At 51.8% G+C, this 17419-nt stretch overlaps 1 protein-coding gene across 2 annotated transcripts; it reads right to left on the minus strand.

The window, feature by feature from the left end:
- IL1RN (interleukin 1 receptor antagonist) lies at positions 1-16171 on the minus strand. 2 transcript variants are annotated; one of them, XM_070428505.1, is made up of 5 exons: positions 16054-16171; positions 4873-4924; positions 3233-3321; positions 2187-2299; positions 1-1240 (listed from the first exon to the last, which is right to left on the minus strand). In XM_070428505.1, exons 1-5 carry the CDS (start codon positions 16061-16063, stop codon positions 1028-1030), a joined length of 477 nt encoding a protein of 158 aa, XP_070284606.1. In that variant the 5' UTR covers positions 16064-16171; the 3' UTR covers positions 1-1027. The 2 variants fall into 2 exon arrangements, with proteins under 2 accessions (XP_070284606.1, XP_070284605.1); XM_070428504.1 differs by lacking the exon at positions 16054-16171 and having other exon boundaries at positions 4873-5002.
- Between the last annotated feature and the right edge of the window lie 1248 nt (positions 16172-17419).

The raw sequence follows: 17419 nt of genomic DNA on the forward strand, positions 1-17419 counted from the left end.
TACGAGTTTTTAAGGTTTTATTGTAAAACAGAGCTTAAGTGGCAGGGAACAGGGAACTTTCCACTGGACACAGACAGCACATAAGGGCCGCCACACACTCAGCCCTGCCAGGAGCTGACATACTCAAGTCCCTGTCCCTGCTCCAGGCTGGCGGCACCCAGACACCAGGCTTCTCAGACCAGCGTCCGCGTGGAAGTGCTGAGATGATCAGGAGCCTCTCATCTTGGAGGGAGGAGGACTGGGGCCTGCTGTGCTGGGAGCACTGCCAGCCGCTGGGGGAGGCCTGGAGTACAGATGGTGCTCGGGCCCGGGCAGTGGGGTCCAGACTTACAGGAAAGTTTCAGAAAGAAAAAAATTAGGCACCCTGGTACATTAACTTCTCATTTTACCGGTTAGGGCATTACAACAATAAGAACAAAAAAAAAAAAAAAAAAAAAAAAAAAAGGAGACTTGCTTTCATCATAGTTTTTCACAAACACATGGATGTTTTGCTCTCCCACCCCCTTCCAGGAAGGGCACAATCCCCAACTAAAGCATCTTATAATTGGATACAGTGGTCCTTTAAAATACCGTGAAATCCTTATTTTTCATTTGGCCACAGACCCTAAAAGCGCTGCTATCCCAAGGTTTGCAAACAAGGTTTGAGAGCCACTTGGTGGGAGGTGAGTGAGTGGCTTCTGGGATCCGGGCATGGACAGTGGGCAGGCAGGGAGTTGGGAGGGGGCAGCAGAGGGTGTCCAGCCTGGCAGGTGGCCCGGCTGCTATCCAGAAGGCACAGGTGATGCTGCAGGAAGGGCGTGAAGCCACATCGTGGTCCCAGTTGCCCTTCAGAGAGACCACTCGGGGCGGCATGAGGGTTGCGGCAGCTAAGGGGCTGGAGACGGAATTGGACACCAGGCTCCTCAGTTCCTTCGGGGGGCCCACCTGCCACTGCTGCTCCCTGGACCCCCCCAGCCTGGGACCCCGGGCAGGGCAGAGGGGCGTCTGGAGCCTGGATGTGCTGGCCTAGAGCGGAGTGACAGCACCACTAGTCCTGCTGGAAGTAGAACTTGGTGACCCTGACTGCCTCCTGGGGCTCATTGGTGAGGGTGACGGGCTGGTCGGCCTCCAGGGCTGTGCAGAGGAACCAGCCGGGGCAGGCGGCTGACTCGAAGGTGGTGGTGGGGCCGCTGTCCGAGCGGATGAAGGTGAAGCGATTGTTCTGCTTCGTGGTCTTGCTCAGGTCAGTGATGTTGACCTCCTGGAAGCCAAGAGGTGAGCAGGTGAGAGCTTTTGTGCTGCCTGCCCCTCCACCCACCACAGGGGCCCCGGGCCTCCCAGGACGTTCCAGGGGGATGCTGACTGCAGCGCCTGCGGGAGACCAGATGGCCCATGGTCATACCTTGGCTTGGGAAAATCTGGCCGCTCTGGCCAGGGCTCAGAGAGTTTAATGAACACATGACCCATCAGCAGGGGCCCAGGCCTGTAGAGGCTGAGCTCAGTTGGGTCTGTGCCTCCAAGGAGGGGGCAGTGCAGAAGGTGGGCAGAGCATCATAGTCCATTCGATGCCGCCATCCCTACTCCACACAGCAGGCAGTCGCCCTGCCACTCGTGGAGCGATGGGACAGTGCCACGGTTACAGCCACTGGGCTAAGGTTACACTGGGCTAAGATGTGTCCCAGCACTCTCCCGAGACAGCGCCATCTTTTCTGAGGGCAGCCCATGAACACTGCAGGGAACTAAGGCGTGCAGGGCCCAGGTGGCATGTTAGCCTGTGCGTCTGAGTGGACCAGGACTGGGAGAGAAAGGCTGGATGGGGCTTTACTAAAAGAGGCCAAGTCTCTTTGGGTTGGAGGCTCTTGAACAAGAGAGCAGCACCCAGAGGTCGAGGTCCCCAAATGAGCCTCCTCCTGGTGCCCACCCCTGTGTAGCTCCCTCCCCCACTGAGGCAGACTCAGCCACTGACGGGCTTTGGCCAAGGGGACGAGCAGTGTGATGCAAGCAGACATTTAGTAAGTGCTGTGATTTTGGAATAATCCCTGTGAGAAGCCAGCAGCCGAGCTCCCTGCTGGATGCACCTGCAGGACCGGCCCAGCCAGCCCACGTGAAACAGAACAGCCCGGGGGACCCCAGACAGCCCACAGGAAGAGCACATGCAGTGGCGTGAAGGCCCTGGTTGGGGGGGCTGTTACCAGGCAGGTGCTTACCTCCAGCTGGAGCCTGATCTCATCGCCAGCCTTGACGCAGGCCAGGCACAGCTTCCCGCCGTGGATGCCCAGGAGCACAGCGTGGGGCTCGACGGGCACCACGTCTATCTTCTCTGGGGAAGAGCAGAGGGCAAGGTCAGCTTGTAGAGAAGAGCAGGCGCCGATGGAGAAGAGCCTGGATGCTTCCCGGGGCTCCTCTGTCCTCCTGACTAAACCCAAGGTCCTAAGGACAGTGGGGCCCCATTGTTCTGGTCTGCATCCAAGCAGAAGATCCAACCAAGAGCAGCCACCTCGCTGCTCCTCAGGCCAAGTCGCCTGGGTTCTGCTCTACCTGATTTCTATCTTCCCTGGATCCCCGGAGACCTGCATGCCAGGTCAACGGTGTGCTGCTCATGGGCCATGTCGCAGTAAAAGCCAAGCCTTTCTGCTTCGGCGTGTTTATTAGGAGCAATACCAGGACTGGAAAGGCGGGTCTTGCCCTGGGGGTGGGGGTGGGGTGGCGGTAAGGAGCATGGAGAGCAGGGGAGGCAGGGTGAGGAGATGGAGGGGATGCCAAGCCGGCCGACAGGATGTGGGAGCTTCCCAGAAGGCCAGCGGTGAAGCTCTCCCACCACGTCATCCTCCTGCCCTCATCGTACTAAAGGGAAACTGAGGAATAGACTGGGGCAGCTGCTTATTTAGGACCTGGCCCGGAGCTTGCTGATGTGTGCACAAGGAAGGGACACAGCCCAGCCTGTGTGCTGTGTTCACTGTGGGAGTGAGTGAGAATTTAAACCTCAGGGACGCGGGGGTTGACTGGGCACAGGAGGAAGGCAAGGCTCGACCTAGCCTTCTGCCCCATGACCCCTTCCCCCGGAGCTGTGGCCCTGGGACCACAGTGCCTGAAGATGGAGGCTCCCCAGCTATATCTCCCCCTCCCTGCCCTCAACTGTGCCCTCCAGTGGCCCGGCCTCGCCAGCGCGATCAGGATGTCACAGAGGGCACAGCGTCGCAGACCCAGGCCGTGACCCAGTGTCCGCACATCGGCGTTCCTGGCAGCCACTCACCTTCTAGTTTCGTATTTGGTCCTTGCAAGTATCCGGCAACTAGTTGGTTGTTCCTCAGGTAGAAGGTCTTCTGGTTAACATCCCAGATTCTGAAAAGCAAAAGGGCCTGCTGTACTGGACAAGGTTGTGCCCGGCCCTGGGCTCAGCCCCTTCTTGTGTCTCCCGGGGCTCGCTGAGTCTGCACCCAACTTTCTGCCATGGAGTGGTGTTTCCCACACCCAGGGCATGAGGAGGCAACTGAGGTGGCCCCGGACAGGAGACAGGCCCGCTCCTCGTCCTGCTCCCCTCCGCGGGTTCCTGGGACCAGCACCTGGACCTCAGCCAGTAGGACCATCAGGGCACAGAGTCTGTCCACTGCCCCACATGGGCACCAGCCACCATGGCTACTGAGCTCCTGGAAGGTGGTGTGCCTGAAGATCTGCATTTTTAAGTTTGATTTTACTTTTATTAATTCATTTTTATTAACTATTCATTTAAATGTACACTTAGAGTCATCTGAGACCAGTGGCCACCGCAGAATGCTGCATTTCAAGGCACAGAGGACCTTGTAGCAACCACGGGGGTCTGTCCCAGAGCCTGTCCTCCACCACCAGGGCCCATGCCGCCTCTGGCAGGGGCAGCGTCACTGGAAGGGGTCAGCTTCCCATCCAGCTCACCCAGGTGCCTGTTTCTGGCTCCTGGTCCTTTCTTTTTGGCGAAGGGCCCATCCACAGGAGGGCCTTCCACTCCCTGCTGCCCACCAGCCCGACTGTGGCCTGTGCCTTGTCTCCTGTCCTACGAAAGGCAGCTGACACCCCCACCTCCCCAGAAACCTTGCTGTTGCCACGCGCTGGGTGGGTGGTCAGGCAAACAAAAGTTCTTTGCACGTGGATGCATTTGACCTTTTGTGATTATTCTAGTTCTGGAGGACTGACCATCTGAAGGGACTAACAGCCCCGACTGGAGCCTCCGGGGGCATCTCCTGGAGCTCCCCGCCACAGGAGGAGGCAGAGCCAATCTCCCCCTCTGGATGCATGCACACAGTCTGAACTGCAGCCCCCGTCAGGGACACCCAGCGCTGGGGGTGAAGTCACCCAGCCCAGCTCAGTCCTGGGTAGCAGGGCAAAGGGCGTGTGCAGACGCATTGCAGCCTGCCATCTTCACAGCAGTGATGGTGATGCCTCACAAAGCTCCTGACCCAATCGCTAAAGATCACAACACCTTGGGGGCACGGTATAGTTCACAGAGCACAGTCACACTGTGACCTTCACAACCTCTCTGTCAGGCAGGCAGGCGTCGCTGGAAACCGCCTGTCACAGGTGGGGAAACTGAGGCCCGGAGGGTCAGGATCTGCCACTGTGAGCACAGACAGACACTGCTAACCACCATCTAGAACCGAGGACCACCCTGCCCAGGCGCCCTCTCTGCTTCTTTGCCCAGCACACCCAGCCCACACCCCAGCCAGGCTCTTGGGCACGTGTCTGTCACCTGCTGAGTTGCCAGGGTGTCTGGGAAAGCCAGGCAGGCCTCAGAGCCAGCCATGCTTGCACATCTGGGACATTTTGAAACACAAGTCCTGCAGGCTTCGCACGTGGCAGCCGCTTTGTGCAATAATGGACGTCCTTTTCCAGCCCGTCCCCCGCCTCCTCCGCCGACCTTACCTGAAGGCTTGCATCTTGTTGGGCCTCCTGTCTGAGGGGCGGCAGGCTGTCTCTGAAGGGAACAGGAAGAGGAGGAGAGAGATTAGGTGACTGAGGGGGCACCTGCAGATTGCCATCCCGGGGCGCCTCGTGCAACAAGGACTGCCATTCTGGGCCGGAGGAGCTGCTTATAAAGAAGGTAGCCACTCACCACACCAGCAAAAAACGGAAATGCCCTCACATTTCCAAAAAGAGAAACCTTGCTGTTGTCACGGTCAGGCCTGCTGGGTGTCGCAACACAGTGTTGTAACCATCCCTCCCCTTTTCCCCCGTGTAATTTCCCCAAAATGGAGATCTCCATTTCCCTTCACTGAGTTCCTGGGAAGAAAAGCACAACCATCACCAAACACCGTCATCTGCCTGACAGGTGGCCAGGGACTGTTGGCCAACCTAAAGCAAATGTGAAGAACCTGAGGCATGGCTGCATGGGAGACTGACAGGCAGCTGTCAGAGGAGAGGGGGCGGGACTGAATGAAGGAAGGTGATGGGAATTAGCCAAAGAGCATATATGCACAGCCCAAGGACACACACAACAGTGTGGTGATGGCCAGAGGGAAGGGGGGTTGGAGGCTGGGAGGAGGGGGGCAAAGGGGTGGGTTGGGGAGGAAAAGAGACATTGCTTGGGGGGATGTGTGCAGGATGCAGTGTGCAGAGGAGGTTTCGTTGACTTGTACACTTGAAACCTGTATAGGTTTCACCCCAACGTCACCCCAATAAATTCAATTTTTAAAAATCCATGAATCCAAGTAAAAATGTCCCCTTTCCTAATGCTGAGTGCCAGGGCTGAGCACAGGGACAGTCTCCTGTCACGTGGTGTCCACAGAAGGAGGGACGACCTAGCTGGACTCTGGACCAAGGCTGTGAACGTCCTGTAAAAAGGACCAAATAGCAAACATTTTAGGGTTTGTGGGCCACACAGTCTTGCGATTCCTCAACTCGGAGTTGTAGTTCAAAGGCAGTAAACAGTCGGTAATTGAACAGGCTGGGTGAGCTCCGTGTGACTTTATTTATAGAAACGCGTGGTGGCTTTGCCTGCAGGCTGCCACTCCTGCTCCAGAGCCAGCTGCCTGGGAGGGGCTTTGACACCAGCTCTGCTCCTGCCGTCCACTCCCTGAGGTTATGGTCCTGGGACACTGGGTGAACTCAGCCCCGGGTCAGAAGTGGATCCAAATTCCCCCTGCCCCTCGCCCGCAGCCACATGTGTGGCCTTGAACAAGTCACTTCACTGATTTCAGCCTCTGCCTCCTCACATTCAGAACGAGGCCTATCATGTCTTCCCCACAGTGTGAGGAGGGAGGGAAGGAAGGAAGCAAAAGGAAGGGAGGGGAGGGGTTGGGAGGAGAGGGGAGGGAAGGCAGTAGGGAAGGGAGAGTTCCGGTCCAGAGTGGGCAGTAATAGGCATAAATTCCCTTCCTTATTGCATTCTTGCATTCTAGAGACATAGGGGAAAGGCAAGCACACTGCACACTGGTGTTTATGGAAAGAACAAAGGCAGGAAGGGTTCTCCGTGGCCTGAGTGATGGGAGTACATGTCTGTGCAGAAACAGGTCTCAGCGTCTCAGGACTGGGGGGAGCGCGGCAGTCCCCCCATCTCCCGGCTACTGTTTGGAAGAAGACCCAGAAGGCCCAGGAAGGAAGGGGACCTGCCCAAGTCACACAGCTCGTCAATGGCACAGGCAGGACTCCCAGCCAGGGCCATCCTCCTGCAGCCGTCTATGTGATGGGTCTGACTTTATTTTTAATCAACAAATCAGAGTCTATGTCCAAATGAGGGTAAACCCTTCAAAGGGGAGGTCACTCCGTATATTTGAAAGTTGCTAAGAGAATAAATCTTAAAAGTTCTTATCACAAGAAAAAAGTTATGTAGTAAAACCATGTGTGGTGGCAGGCAAATCATTGTGTCCTACACTCGAAATCAGTATAATATGTCAATTACTTATCAATAAAAAAAACAAAGAGGAAGGCTACAAAAGAATGTCCTAAATCTTTAAAGAGCTCCTCATGAGAACAAATGGAATATTACTGAGAAAACTGTGTCACCTCCCTGAGCGTTTGCTTGGGGAGGCAGATGGCTCGGACCTGCCCTGCTCTGTTGCCACAGCCTTTGAGTTGGTGGGAGTCGTTGGTTCTCCGCAGCACGTTTGAGAAATGGTATCTGCCTCTGAGGGTCAGGGGCAATTGGTTTTTGTTAGTTTCAGGGAGGGCTGCTTGAAGGAGGTGCTGTGCATGAGCCCACAGTCAAGGTCCTGCCCACAGTTTGGTTCCTGGGTATGTTCCTCGGCCCCCAACCCAAATTCAGAGACAGATCTCTGAAGCCTGGGTTCCCACCTTTCCCATGTATGTGCCCTTTGCCCACTGCACCCGAGAAGTGGCCCACAGGCCTTTCTGGGTCTGGGTGGGTATTCCTTGGGCCCGGCTTAAAGTCAGGCAACCTGGGCTGTGTCCTCCTTCGTCATTCCTGAGCTGGGCCGCCGGGACAAGTATGTGCCCAAGCTCTCTTGGTCCAAGTTTCATTATCCATTAGCTGGGCTACTAACAGACGCCTTGTCATGGGTCGCTATGTGGACTGAGGTGCTGCACGTGGTGTACTTAGCCCTGACCTGGTCACGGAGGAAACACTCAAACAATGAATTGTTATTGAGTGCGCTTTTCATCCCAGGTAAAGTGGGTGAGGGCAATCACAGTGCCCCTGACCGCCTACACTGCCCTGCACGCTGGCCCTCACTCCCTGGTGTGGGAGGAAGTTGGGGGGCGGGGAGGGGCAGCTCCCTCCTCTACTCACGCTTCTGGCCACAGTTCCACTCTTGGTTCCGTCTTAAGGCAGTTGATGTCCCTACGATTTCTGCCCACAGGAAACCTCTGACTAAACTTATTCTCAGTTCTAGTGCTCAGTCCCTCACGCTGCTTCCTGAATTAAGATCAATGACCACATCACACAGTGGACTTGGCCCTCCCAGCTGCCTCTCGTCCCTCTCTCTGAGCTGCAGGCATCACAGGTATGTCGAGTGTCTTCCATGCTGAGCCCTTCCCGACTGGACACTTGTGACAGCAGAACTGACCAAGTCCCACTTACAGAGAGACAGGAACACCAGGCTGTCCACGTCCCAGGAGTGGCAGTAGGCAGGTCTCCAGGGTGAGCCCTGGGTGTCGATGCCCATACAGCGTTCAGCACGGCGACATTCACATGGACGCCATCTCTTTCTCAGTTTCAGTTCATTGCGTCTTTCCATTCTACAGTTTACATTTGGTTCCTTTCTTGTAGTTTCTAGTTCTCTGCCCAAAGTTTCCATCTTGTCTTTTACATTTTCAACATTTTATTTGTGGTTCGTGTAAAGGCTGCTCCTGATAACTCCCTTGTTGGAGCTCCACTGGGCCTACTCTTATTGTCTGTTTCATTCCTGCGCCGGTTGCCTTGTCTGTGCCTGACAACAGGCTGCTGACTGCTGGACACCATATAGCAAACGCTGTTGGGATCAATGAGGCTCTGGATGAAGTTGTCTTTATCCAGAGACGATTCACTTTGGTTCCACTGGGCGGTGAGGCCAGGGCGCTGCAGCCCAGGTGCCCTTCCCCCAGGCAGGGCTGGAGATGACGCAGTCGCTGTGCAGACTGCTCCACTTCCACCCACTCCTCATCCCCCAGGGTCCCAACCCAAACGTTTATCCAGGCCCCTCCTCCTCAGTGGGAGATAAAGGCAAATGTTATCTTCCTCATCCCCAAGCCCCACGAGTTTGTTCAAAAACCAGCCACAGCTTTTGAAACCAGCAGATGCATTCAGTGCAGTAAACTGGTGAAGGCCCCGATGCCGAGCTCCAGCTCGCTGGGCCTTTGCAGTTCCTCAAAGCCTTGGCCAGAACATTTCCAGTCAAGATGGTGGTGTAGGTGAATGCAGTCCTCCAATCCTCCCACAACCACATCAGAATTACAACTACACTACAGAACAACCATCATTCAGAACTGCCTGAAATCTAGCTGAATAGATGTCCTACAACTAGGGATTTAAAGGAGAAGCCACAGCCTGGCCGGTATGGCTCATTGGTCGAATGTCGAACTATGAACCAGGAGGTCACAGTTCAATTCCTGATCAGAGCACAAGCCTGAGTTGTGGGCTCAATCCCCAGTGTGGGGCATGCAGGAGGCAGCTGATAATGATTCTCTCTCATCATTGATGCTTCTCTCTCTCTCTCTCTCTTCCTTCCTCTCTGAAATCAATAAAAAGAAATTTTTTTAAATAAAAGAGAAAAATAAAAAGGAAGCCATGTCTTGGCTGTGAAGGTACCTCCTGAGAAGTGAGAGGTCCCAACCTCACACCAGGCCTACCAGCCCAGGGTTCCAGAGCCAGGAAGAGAAGTCCACATAACTTCTGGCTGTAAAAACCAGTGGGGATTGTGGCTGAGATGGAGGCTGCTGGAGTACCAGGCAGTTCCTCTCAAAGGGCCCACATATGGATTTACTTGGACCCACTCCCTCTGAGCTCCAGCACTGGGGCAGCAATTTGAACTGAACTAGGGACATACAGGAGAAACTGAGTTGTCTGGCATCGGAGTGAAAGTTGGGGGGAGGAGGGTCAGTTTTCTGCCAGACAAAAGTGCTGGAAGAGGCCATTTCTCCTTTTCTGGCCCCCACCACCACCCCAGACCAACAGGCAGGCACAATATCTGAGTTTCACCTACCTGGCTCAGACTGTTTGCCCCACCTAACCTGTGGGGCCACCGACGCTGTTTCCAGTGGCTTTCCATGCAAATGGCCTCTTCCACCTGATGCTTTGGACTCTCCTAACATCTTTCTAACAAGCAGCATCTGGCCTTGGCATGCCCCGTACCTCTCACTAAGCAGCCCCTGGCCTGGCACCAGCAGTAGTAGCCTTGGTTCGTAACTTGGCCTGTCTGGGTACCTTCAAGCCCAGCATAAATGGTAGCCATTTACAGATTGCTCTGTAGCTGGTGTTGGGTGGCCTGGGTAGTGCACAAGTGATGGCTGACCTTGCACCTCCCAGGAAGCCCCAAAGCCAGTGTGCCTAGTGGACAAATTCTGAACACACTGGATTATAATCCTATCACCTCCATGAGTGGCTCATCAAGGGGTACACTTAGAGGGCACCAAAGTCCCACTGAAGCAAGTCCTGCTTCATACAGCCAACTCCTGCACAGCGGCAACTCCATTATTGTCGCAGCTGATCCTTGCAGACAGTTGGCCTGGGGGTCAATCCCTCCCAGTGTCTCAAACAGCAATCAAGGCTCAAGTACAACAGGACAGTGCACACCGCTCACACAGAGACACACCTGGAGCACCCAGCTCAGGTGACTGGGAAGGCTGTGCCACTGGGCCTTACAGGACACCTACCTTACAAGGCCACTCTACCAAATCGGGGAGACGTAGCAGCTCTACCTAATGCATAGAAACAAACATTGGGAAGTAGACAAAATGCGGAGACAAAGAAACAGGTCCCAAATGAAAGAATAGGAGAAATCTCTAGAAAAAGAACTAAGTGAAATGGAGGCAAACAAACCACCAGATACAGAGTACGAAACAATGGCTATAAGGATGCTCAAGGAACTTAGTGAGAACATTAAGAAACGTAGTGAGAGGGAAGGAGGGGAAGAGAGAGAGAGAGAGAGAGAGAGAGGGAGAGAGAGAGAGAGAAACATCAATGTGAGAGAGACATATCAATTTGTTGCTTTCTGCACACACCCCGATAGGGGCCAGGGATCAAACCTGCAACCCAGGTGTGTGCCCATAACTGGGAATCTAACCCAAGACCCTTCAGTGTGAGGGCTGATGCCAAAGAGAGAATCTTAAAAGCAGCAAGAGAAAGACAGCTATCTACGACAGCAGCCGCCAACCGGTGGTCTAGGGACCACTGTTGGTCCGTGAAGTCCGAAAGGTTGGCAACCGCTGATCTACGAGAGAGCTCCCATAAAACTATCAGCAGAAATCTTGCAGACCAGAAGGGATTGGAAAGAAATTATTCAAAATGATGAAAAGCATGGATCTACACCCAAGATTACTCCACACAGCAAAGCTATCATTTAGAATCTAAGGGCAGATAAAGAATTTTCCAGACAGGAAATAGCTAAAGTAGTTGGTTCATCACCACCAAACTAATATTACATGAACTATTAAAGGGTCTTCTTTAAAAATGATAATAAGAAAAGATAAAAAAGATGAACAATAAAAGGGCAATAAATGCATATCTATTGACAATTGAATCTGAAAAATAAGAACAAATAAACAAGCAGAAACAGACATAGATACAGAGAACATTTTGACAGTTGCCAGGTGGGAGAGGTGTCCCTCCATCAGTCCTCAACACCCCAACCCTGCCGTGTAGCCAAGTCCATTTTAACCAAATCAGCAGCTTGTTGGAAGCTCCCAACAGTAGCTGGTGAGATTCTCCTGGGCATCTCTGCCCCCCAAGCTACAGCGTCAGGGTGGCCATATCTGCTGTCCAGCCGGTGAAGGGCAATCGGGAGCGTGTGTGTGTGAAGCCGACTGTTACAATCGCTGCTATAGGAACCCTTTCCCCTTCCAGGTCTAAGTGCTCAACCCACAGGGAGTCCTTGCTCAGCTTCTTCCATGATGGGTTTGATCCAGCAGCTTCTGGGTTTGATGTGGATCTGCACTGCAAGCTGTTCTTTGTTAAGCCCAGTTATCTCGGCTTTCCAGAGGGACATGTTTGCTCTTGCCGTCTTGGCTCCGATGAGAAGCTTTATGAGGCAGCTTCTCTCAGGCAGAAGGAGAGGGATGGGCACTTGGGGCAGGAGAGCCATCCCTGCCTGCTGTGCTCAGGCTCCTTTCTCATACAGATCTCATGCGGTCCTCACAACATGACAACAACGGGCTGTGCAAGGCAGGCAAGTTTACACACACCTTTGAGAGTGGCAAATACATACACTCACTCTGTAGGATAAGAAATCAACGCTCAGCCCTGACCAGTTTGCTCAGTGGATAGAGTATCGGCCTGAGGACTGTGAGGTCCCAGGTTCGATTCCGGTCAAGGGCATGTACCTTGGTTGAGGGCACATCCCCAGTAGGTGGTATGCAGGAGGCAGCTGATCGATGTTTCTCTCTCATGGATGTTTCTAACGCTCTATCCCTCTCCCTTCTTCTCTGTAAAAAATCAATAAAATATATTTTTAAAAAAGAAAAAATAAGAAATCAATGCTCATAAAGATTAAATCACTTGCCCAGGTCCTGGCAGAGGCAGGATTTGAACCCAGTTCCTATACTCACCCGGACACCACTGTCCTGCCAGTGTGGCAGCTGGCTTTTCTTCTCTGCTTCATATCACAGTTCACAGAAGCAAGAATTACATTTGTTTTTCCGGTGTTCCTTTCAGTTTCAACTCATATCTTACAGACCAACAGTTTATTCCATAATTACTTTGAAATTTTAGTGTTTTTTTTTGGTAAGGAAAGGATGGTTCTAAAACCTTACATGTGCTAAAGAGAAAGCTCTTTATCTGCTTACAGACTAGGGTGGCCACTTGCCCTGGTCTTTCCAGGACTTCCCCAGTATTGGTACTGAAAGTCCCACATCTTGGGAACTCCTCAGTCCTTGGAAAACTGATATGGTCACCATATTACAGGAGCCCTTAAAAAGTGCTATCGCCATCTGGTGGCTGATGCCCCAAATTGTAGGTACAATTCACAAGCATTGTATCTTGCCTGTTCAGCGTGGGTTTCTTATTTGCTTTGTTTTTGTTTTAATCCTCACCAGGGGATATGTTTTTATTGATTTTTTATAGAGAGAGGAAGGGAGAGGAAGAGAGAGAAACATTGATGTGAGAGAGAAACATAGATTAGTTTTCTCCCTTATGCACCTGACTGGGAATCAGACCCCCAACCTGGGTATGTGCCCTGATCAGGAATTGAACCTGCAACCCTTTGGTGCACTGAACAACACTCCAACCACTGAGCCACACTGGCTAGGGCTGTTTAGCGTGTTTTGAGCAGCAGAGATGTGGTCCATTTTACTAGATAAATAGACATATGGATAAAGCACATAAGAGTGTCCCCCAAATTTAAATTTTCCAGAGACCATAGTAGATACAGTAGTGATCAATTAATTTTTAATTTATCAATTCATATCTAATTGCCTCCAACTATGTAATCACTATATAGTCAACATCTAGCAGCTTAACATTGTTTTCAAACTTGGGTCCTCTAAAGGACTTACCGCGGGTCAGGGTACAGGGAGGCCCGGAGGCGCAGTAAGGTGGGTGACTTGCCCCAGTTGTGCACTGGGTGGCCCATCTACATCCTGCTCCTCTGTCCTCGCTCTCCCGGCTCTTTAGTCAAACCAAGCATCTCTCCATGTTCTCTCTCCTCAGAGCCCTGTCCTCTGCGTGGCCACAGAGGCGTCACCCAGGCCCCTGGCCTTAGATGGAGAAGGGATTCCTCCTCCCAGGAAATGGTGTTCTCACTGGGCTTACATGCACTGTCTCCTGAATTCGATTCAGATCAAGTGCAAATACATTTAGTTAGCATCTATGTTTAAAATATTTTGGAAGGAACCATTTTTAGGTGCAGTGATTTTTTCACAGTATAGTGATTTTTCAGTCTGGGAGTGGTTCCAGCATCTTCCTTTACACGTTGGAAAAATGCACAGGCCCATGGCCTAACATAGTAACACATCGCTCTAGAGCAGCGGTTCTCAACCTGTGGGTCGCGACCCCTTTGGTGGTCGCCTAAGACCATCCTGCATATCAGATATTTACATTATGATTCATAACAGTAGCAACATTACAGTTATGAAGTAGCAACGAAAATAATTTTATGGTTGGGTCACAACATGAGGAACTGTATTTAAAGGGCCAGGAGGTTGAGAACCACTGTTCTAGATACTGTTCCACCCCCTGGGGGAAGGTGGGGACTTGCTTCCTGTGGAATAGTCCCTTGTGGTTTACACACAGTGGGGAAACAAACTGTCTGCAGTCAGGCCAGACTCTTCCCTTACAGCCAGGCCTGGTCTTGAGCAAATTGCTTCACCTCTCTATGCCCCAGTTTCCTCTTATGGAATGTGAACAATGATCGTCCTTCCCACACGGTTGTTATCAGGATTAAATAAGATAAACCATGTGAGGAGCTCAGCAGAGCCCCTGGTTTGCAGGGAGCCCAGTGGAAACTTTTGCTACAACAGACACACCTCAAAGATCTTGCAGGTTTGGTCCCAGACCACGGTGATAAAGCGCACACCACAATAAAGTGAGACACACAAACTTTTCTCTTCTTTTGTGCATATGAACGTTATGTATCTACTATAGTCTATTAAGGGTGCAATCGCATTATCTCTAAAAAATACTGTACACACCTCCATTAAAAACACTTTACTGCTAAAAACGCTAACCATCATCTGAGTCTTCAGCAAGTCAAAGTTTTTTTGCAGGTGGAGTCTTGCTTTGATGTTGATGGCCGCTGACAGATCAGTGGTGGTTGCTGAAGGTGGGTGGCTGTCCAGTTTCTTAAAATAAGACAACAGTGAGGTTTGCCACTTCGACCGACTCCTCCTTTCACAAAAGCTTCTCGGGAGCATGCAGAGCTGATAGCATGGTACCCACAGCAGAGCTTCTTTCAGGATTGGAGTTAGTCCTTCAGACCCTGCTGCCGATTTGCCAACCGAGCATATGTGATATTCTAAATCCTTTGTTGTCATTTCAACAATCTTCACAGCATCGTCACCAGGGGGAGGTGTGCGACTCTTCCTTCCACTTGAACTTGGAGGCACTTGTAAGGTTATTAATTGGCCTGATTACAATATTATTGTGTCTCAGGGACTAGAAAGGCCCAAGGAGAGGGAGAGAGATAGGGGAACAGGCGGTTGATGGAGCAGTGGGAACACTCACAACATTTGTCAATGTTAAGTCTTATATGTGGTGCCAAAAGCAATGACCATGGTGACATCAAACATCGTTGGTCACAGATCACCATAACACACATGAAAATAAAGAGTCTGAATTATTGCAACGCCAAAATGTGACACGGAGGCATGAAGCAAGCAAAGCTGTTGGGAAAATGGCACCGACAGACTGGCTTCTTTCGGTGGACTGGATTCAGGGTTGCCACAAACCTTCGATTTGTAAAAAATACAGTATCTGCCAAGTGCAACAAAGTGATGCACCATACACCGAGCTACACCTGCACTGTGTTCGTGAAACCCTGAGGGTTGGCCGACCTCCTCTTGACATTGAGGCAAGTGAGAACCAGAAGGAAAAAGAGTTTACCCATTAGAGGCCAACTTAGAATTGGAACCTGTGTCCTCAGACCACCAATCCTAAGATATTTTCTGTGCCCCACACAGATATTTTTTAAAAATATATTTTAGCTGTTTTATTATTGTTCTTCTAGCTCATGAGTTATCGTTAACAGGATAAATAGCTTAAAAGACTAACATGACAGAGAAACAACGGAAGTAAAATGAAATGCATGAACCTATAATACTTGCTTTTAAGAAACCCACAATTTAATCAATATTTATTCTAATATAAAACAAATAGTAAGTGGTTTCGTTTCTGCCACCCATAGTTCAGTTTGAAGTCAGCACTTCTTTTCCCACACAGATCTTAACCGGAGCTTGCAAACCGGTAGCCCATAGACTATTTTATTTGATCACTTTATTTAATCAAAATACTACACATACCAAAATCAAGATCTCTGACTCTTGAAAAATAAGAAGTTCTGTCTACCTGGGCCCTAATACTCAGGGGACAAGATCTGCTGGAATTAACTAGTGACAGCTGCCATCCTCTCTGCTACCCCTCAGATCTTGTGGCCAATCCCAGCTTCTCTCCTTGTTCTTCTAAGCTTACCCTTGTCCTTCCTCTCATTTTACAGAAATGCCTCCCCAGTTCCCATGTCTCCATCAACAGGGGGAAATGAGCAATAGACTCTCAGAGCGCCAAGGTGTTCCTCCCATCGGGCCAGCCTCCTGTCCACCTGCTGGCGGCACCACGACCGCGTGGTCTCCCCGTGGCGCTGTGGCCTCCGCAGTGGCCAGGTCGCCCAGGCAGGCCTGGAGCTCCACGCCCCTGACATTTCCCTGGAAGCTTGCTTCTCAGAGGCTGAAAGCATTTGGCAAACACCGATGGTGGACATTTTCCTCCCCATTTTTCAGATGAAAAATACAAGAGTGGAAGGAGCTTACCTGAGGCCATGGGAGGACCTGAGAGAATAAGAGGTCTTCTGAGGTCTTCCAGCCGCTGGCTCCAGCCTGGGCTGCAGTGCAGAAAGGACGCAGGGTGGTACCTGTGCACCTCCTGGGAGCTGTCTCTTCCTCCTGAGACCTGGGGAGAGGCAGAAGAGCAGCTGCCTTCCAGACACCCACGCAGGCTGGCCAGCCCCTGCTGCCAGAGCGGTGACTCAGCCTAGCAGAAGCCAAACTGGTTCTTATCTGCGTAAGACGGGAGGTCATGTGGGGACCTCAGCTGGACCAGTGGGGCTGGCCCTGTGTGCCCACCCCACCCGACTGCCACCAGTTCATGCGTGGGTCCATACACACAGACAATACGGACTGACTTGATCCTGTGTGCCTGTCACTCCTCCAGACATGGGAACAGCCAGCCAAGGTCTCTGATATTCTTTTTTTCAAAAAAATTTTTACATTTTAATATATTTTTATTGATTTCAGAGAAGAAGGAGAGGGAGAGAGAGATAGAAACATCAATGATGAGATCGGCGGCCTCCTGCATGCCCTCTACTGGGGATTGAGTCCGTAACCCAAGTATGTGCCCTGACCAGGAATCAAACCATGACCTCCTGGTTCATAGGTGGATGCTCCACCTCTGAGCTATGCTAGCTGGGCAAGTCCTCTGATATTCTAATGGAGGAAGGCAGACAAGAAAGAAGTAAATAAATAAACCAACGTTATATGACGGTAAGTGCTATGGAGGAAATCAAAACACGATGTTTCTGAGGGACACCCAGGTGGGTGCGTGTTGTAGAGAAAGTGGCCAGGGGAGGCCTCTCAGAGAAGGTGACGTGGAGCTGAGACCTGAGTGAGGTGAAGAAGAGGAACGTGTTCCAGGTGGAGGAAACAGCAATCTCGAAGGCTCCTGGGTGCGTGCGGTTCTTCATGGTCTGAGGGTCACATGGTTGGGCATGGCTTAGGGAGCAAAGGGCATCCATGCTTTTTCCAGTTACCTCAGGCTCCGCACCCCGGAGCCTGAGCAACGCTGTCCTCAAGGCCAGATACTGTCCCCACCTCCGCAGGAAGACCCTGTGTTCTGAACCTTCTCCTCTTGGCCGTTCAGAACCTGCTCTCTGGCTTCATGCCCCTGGACCCTGCCATCAGGGGAAGACAACCCAGAATCCTTAAAGCCATCTGGGTTGACACCTGGGGAAATAGAGGCCAGGGCTCTTTTGAGAGAATGGAAGTCCTGGCTGTTGTCCCCAGATCTGCACTCTGGACACATTCCCTCTGCTCTCTAGGCCTCAGTCCAATAGCTGTAAAACGGCCGACACTCCCTGCCCCACCTTAGATTAGAGGCAGGCCAACAAGGAATGACGGGCAA

Source organism: Myotis yumanensis, unplaced genomic scaffold (genome assembly GCF_028538775.1).
Source record: "Myotis yumanensis isolate MYYU_CA2020_CCGP unplaced genomic scaffold, mMyoYum1.0.hap1 SCAF_11, whole genome shotgun sequence".
In the NCBI taxonomy this organism is placed as follows: Eukaryota; Metazoa; Chordata; class Mammalia; order Chiroptera; family Vespertilionidae; genus Myotis; species Myotis yumanensis.

What these genes read in the sequence shown, in the direction of transcription:
- IL1RN (XM_070428504.1), bottom strand. Translation starts at nt 4,988, where the DNA reads ATGGCAATCTGCAGGTGCCCCCTCAGTCACCTAATCTCTCTCCTCCTC. An exon ending in ACCAAATACGAAACTAGAAG is followed by an intron (nt 2,300 to 3,232) that starts GTGAGTGGCTGC and finishes GCTCTTCCCCAG; the next exon opens with AGAAGATAGACGTGGTGCCC. An exon ending in AGATCAGGCTCCAGCTGGAG is followed by an intron (nt 1,241 to 2,186) that starts GTAAGCACCTGC and finishes CTTGGCTTCCAG; the next exon opens with GAGGTCAACATCACTGACCT.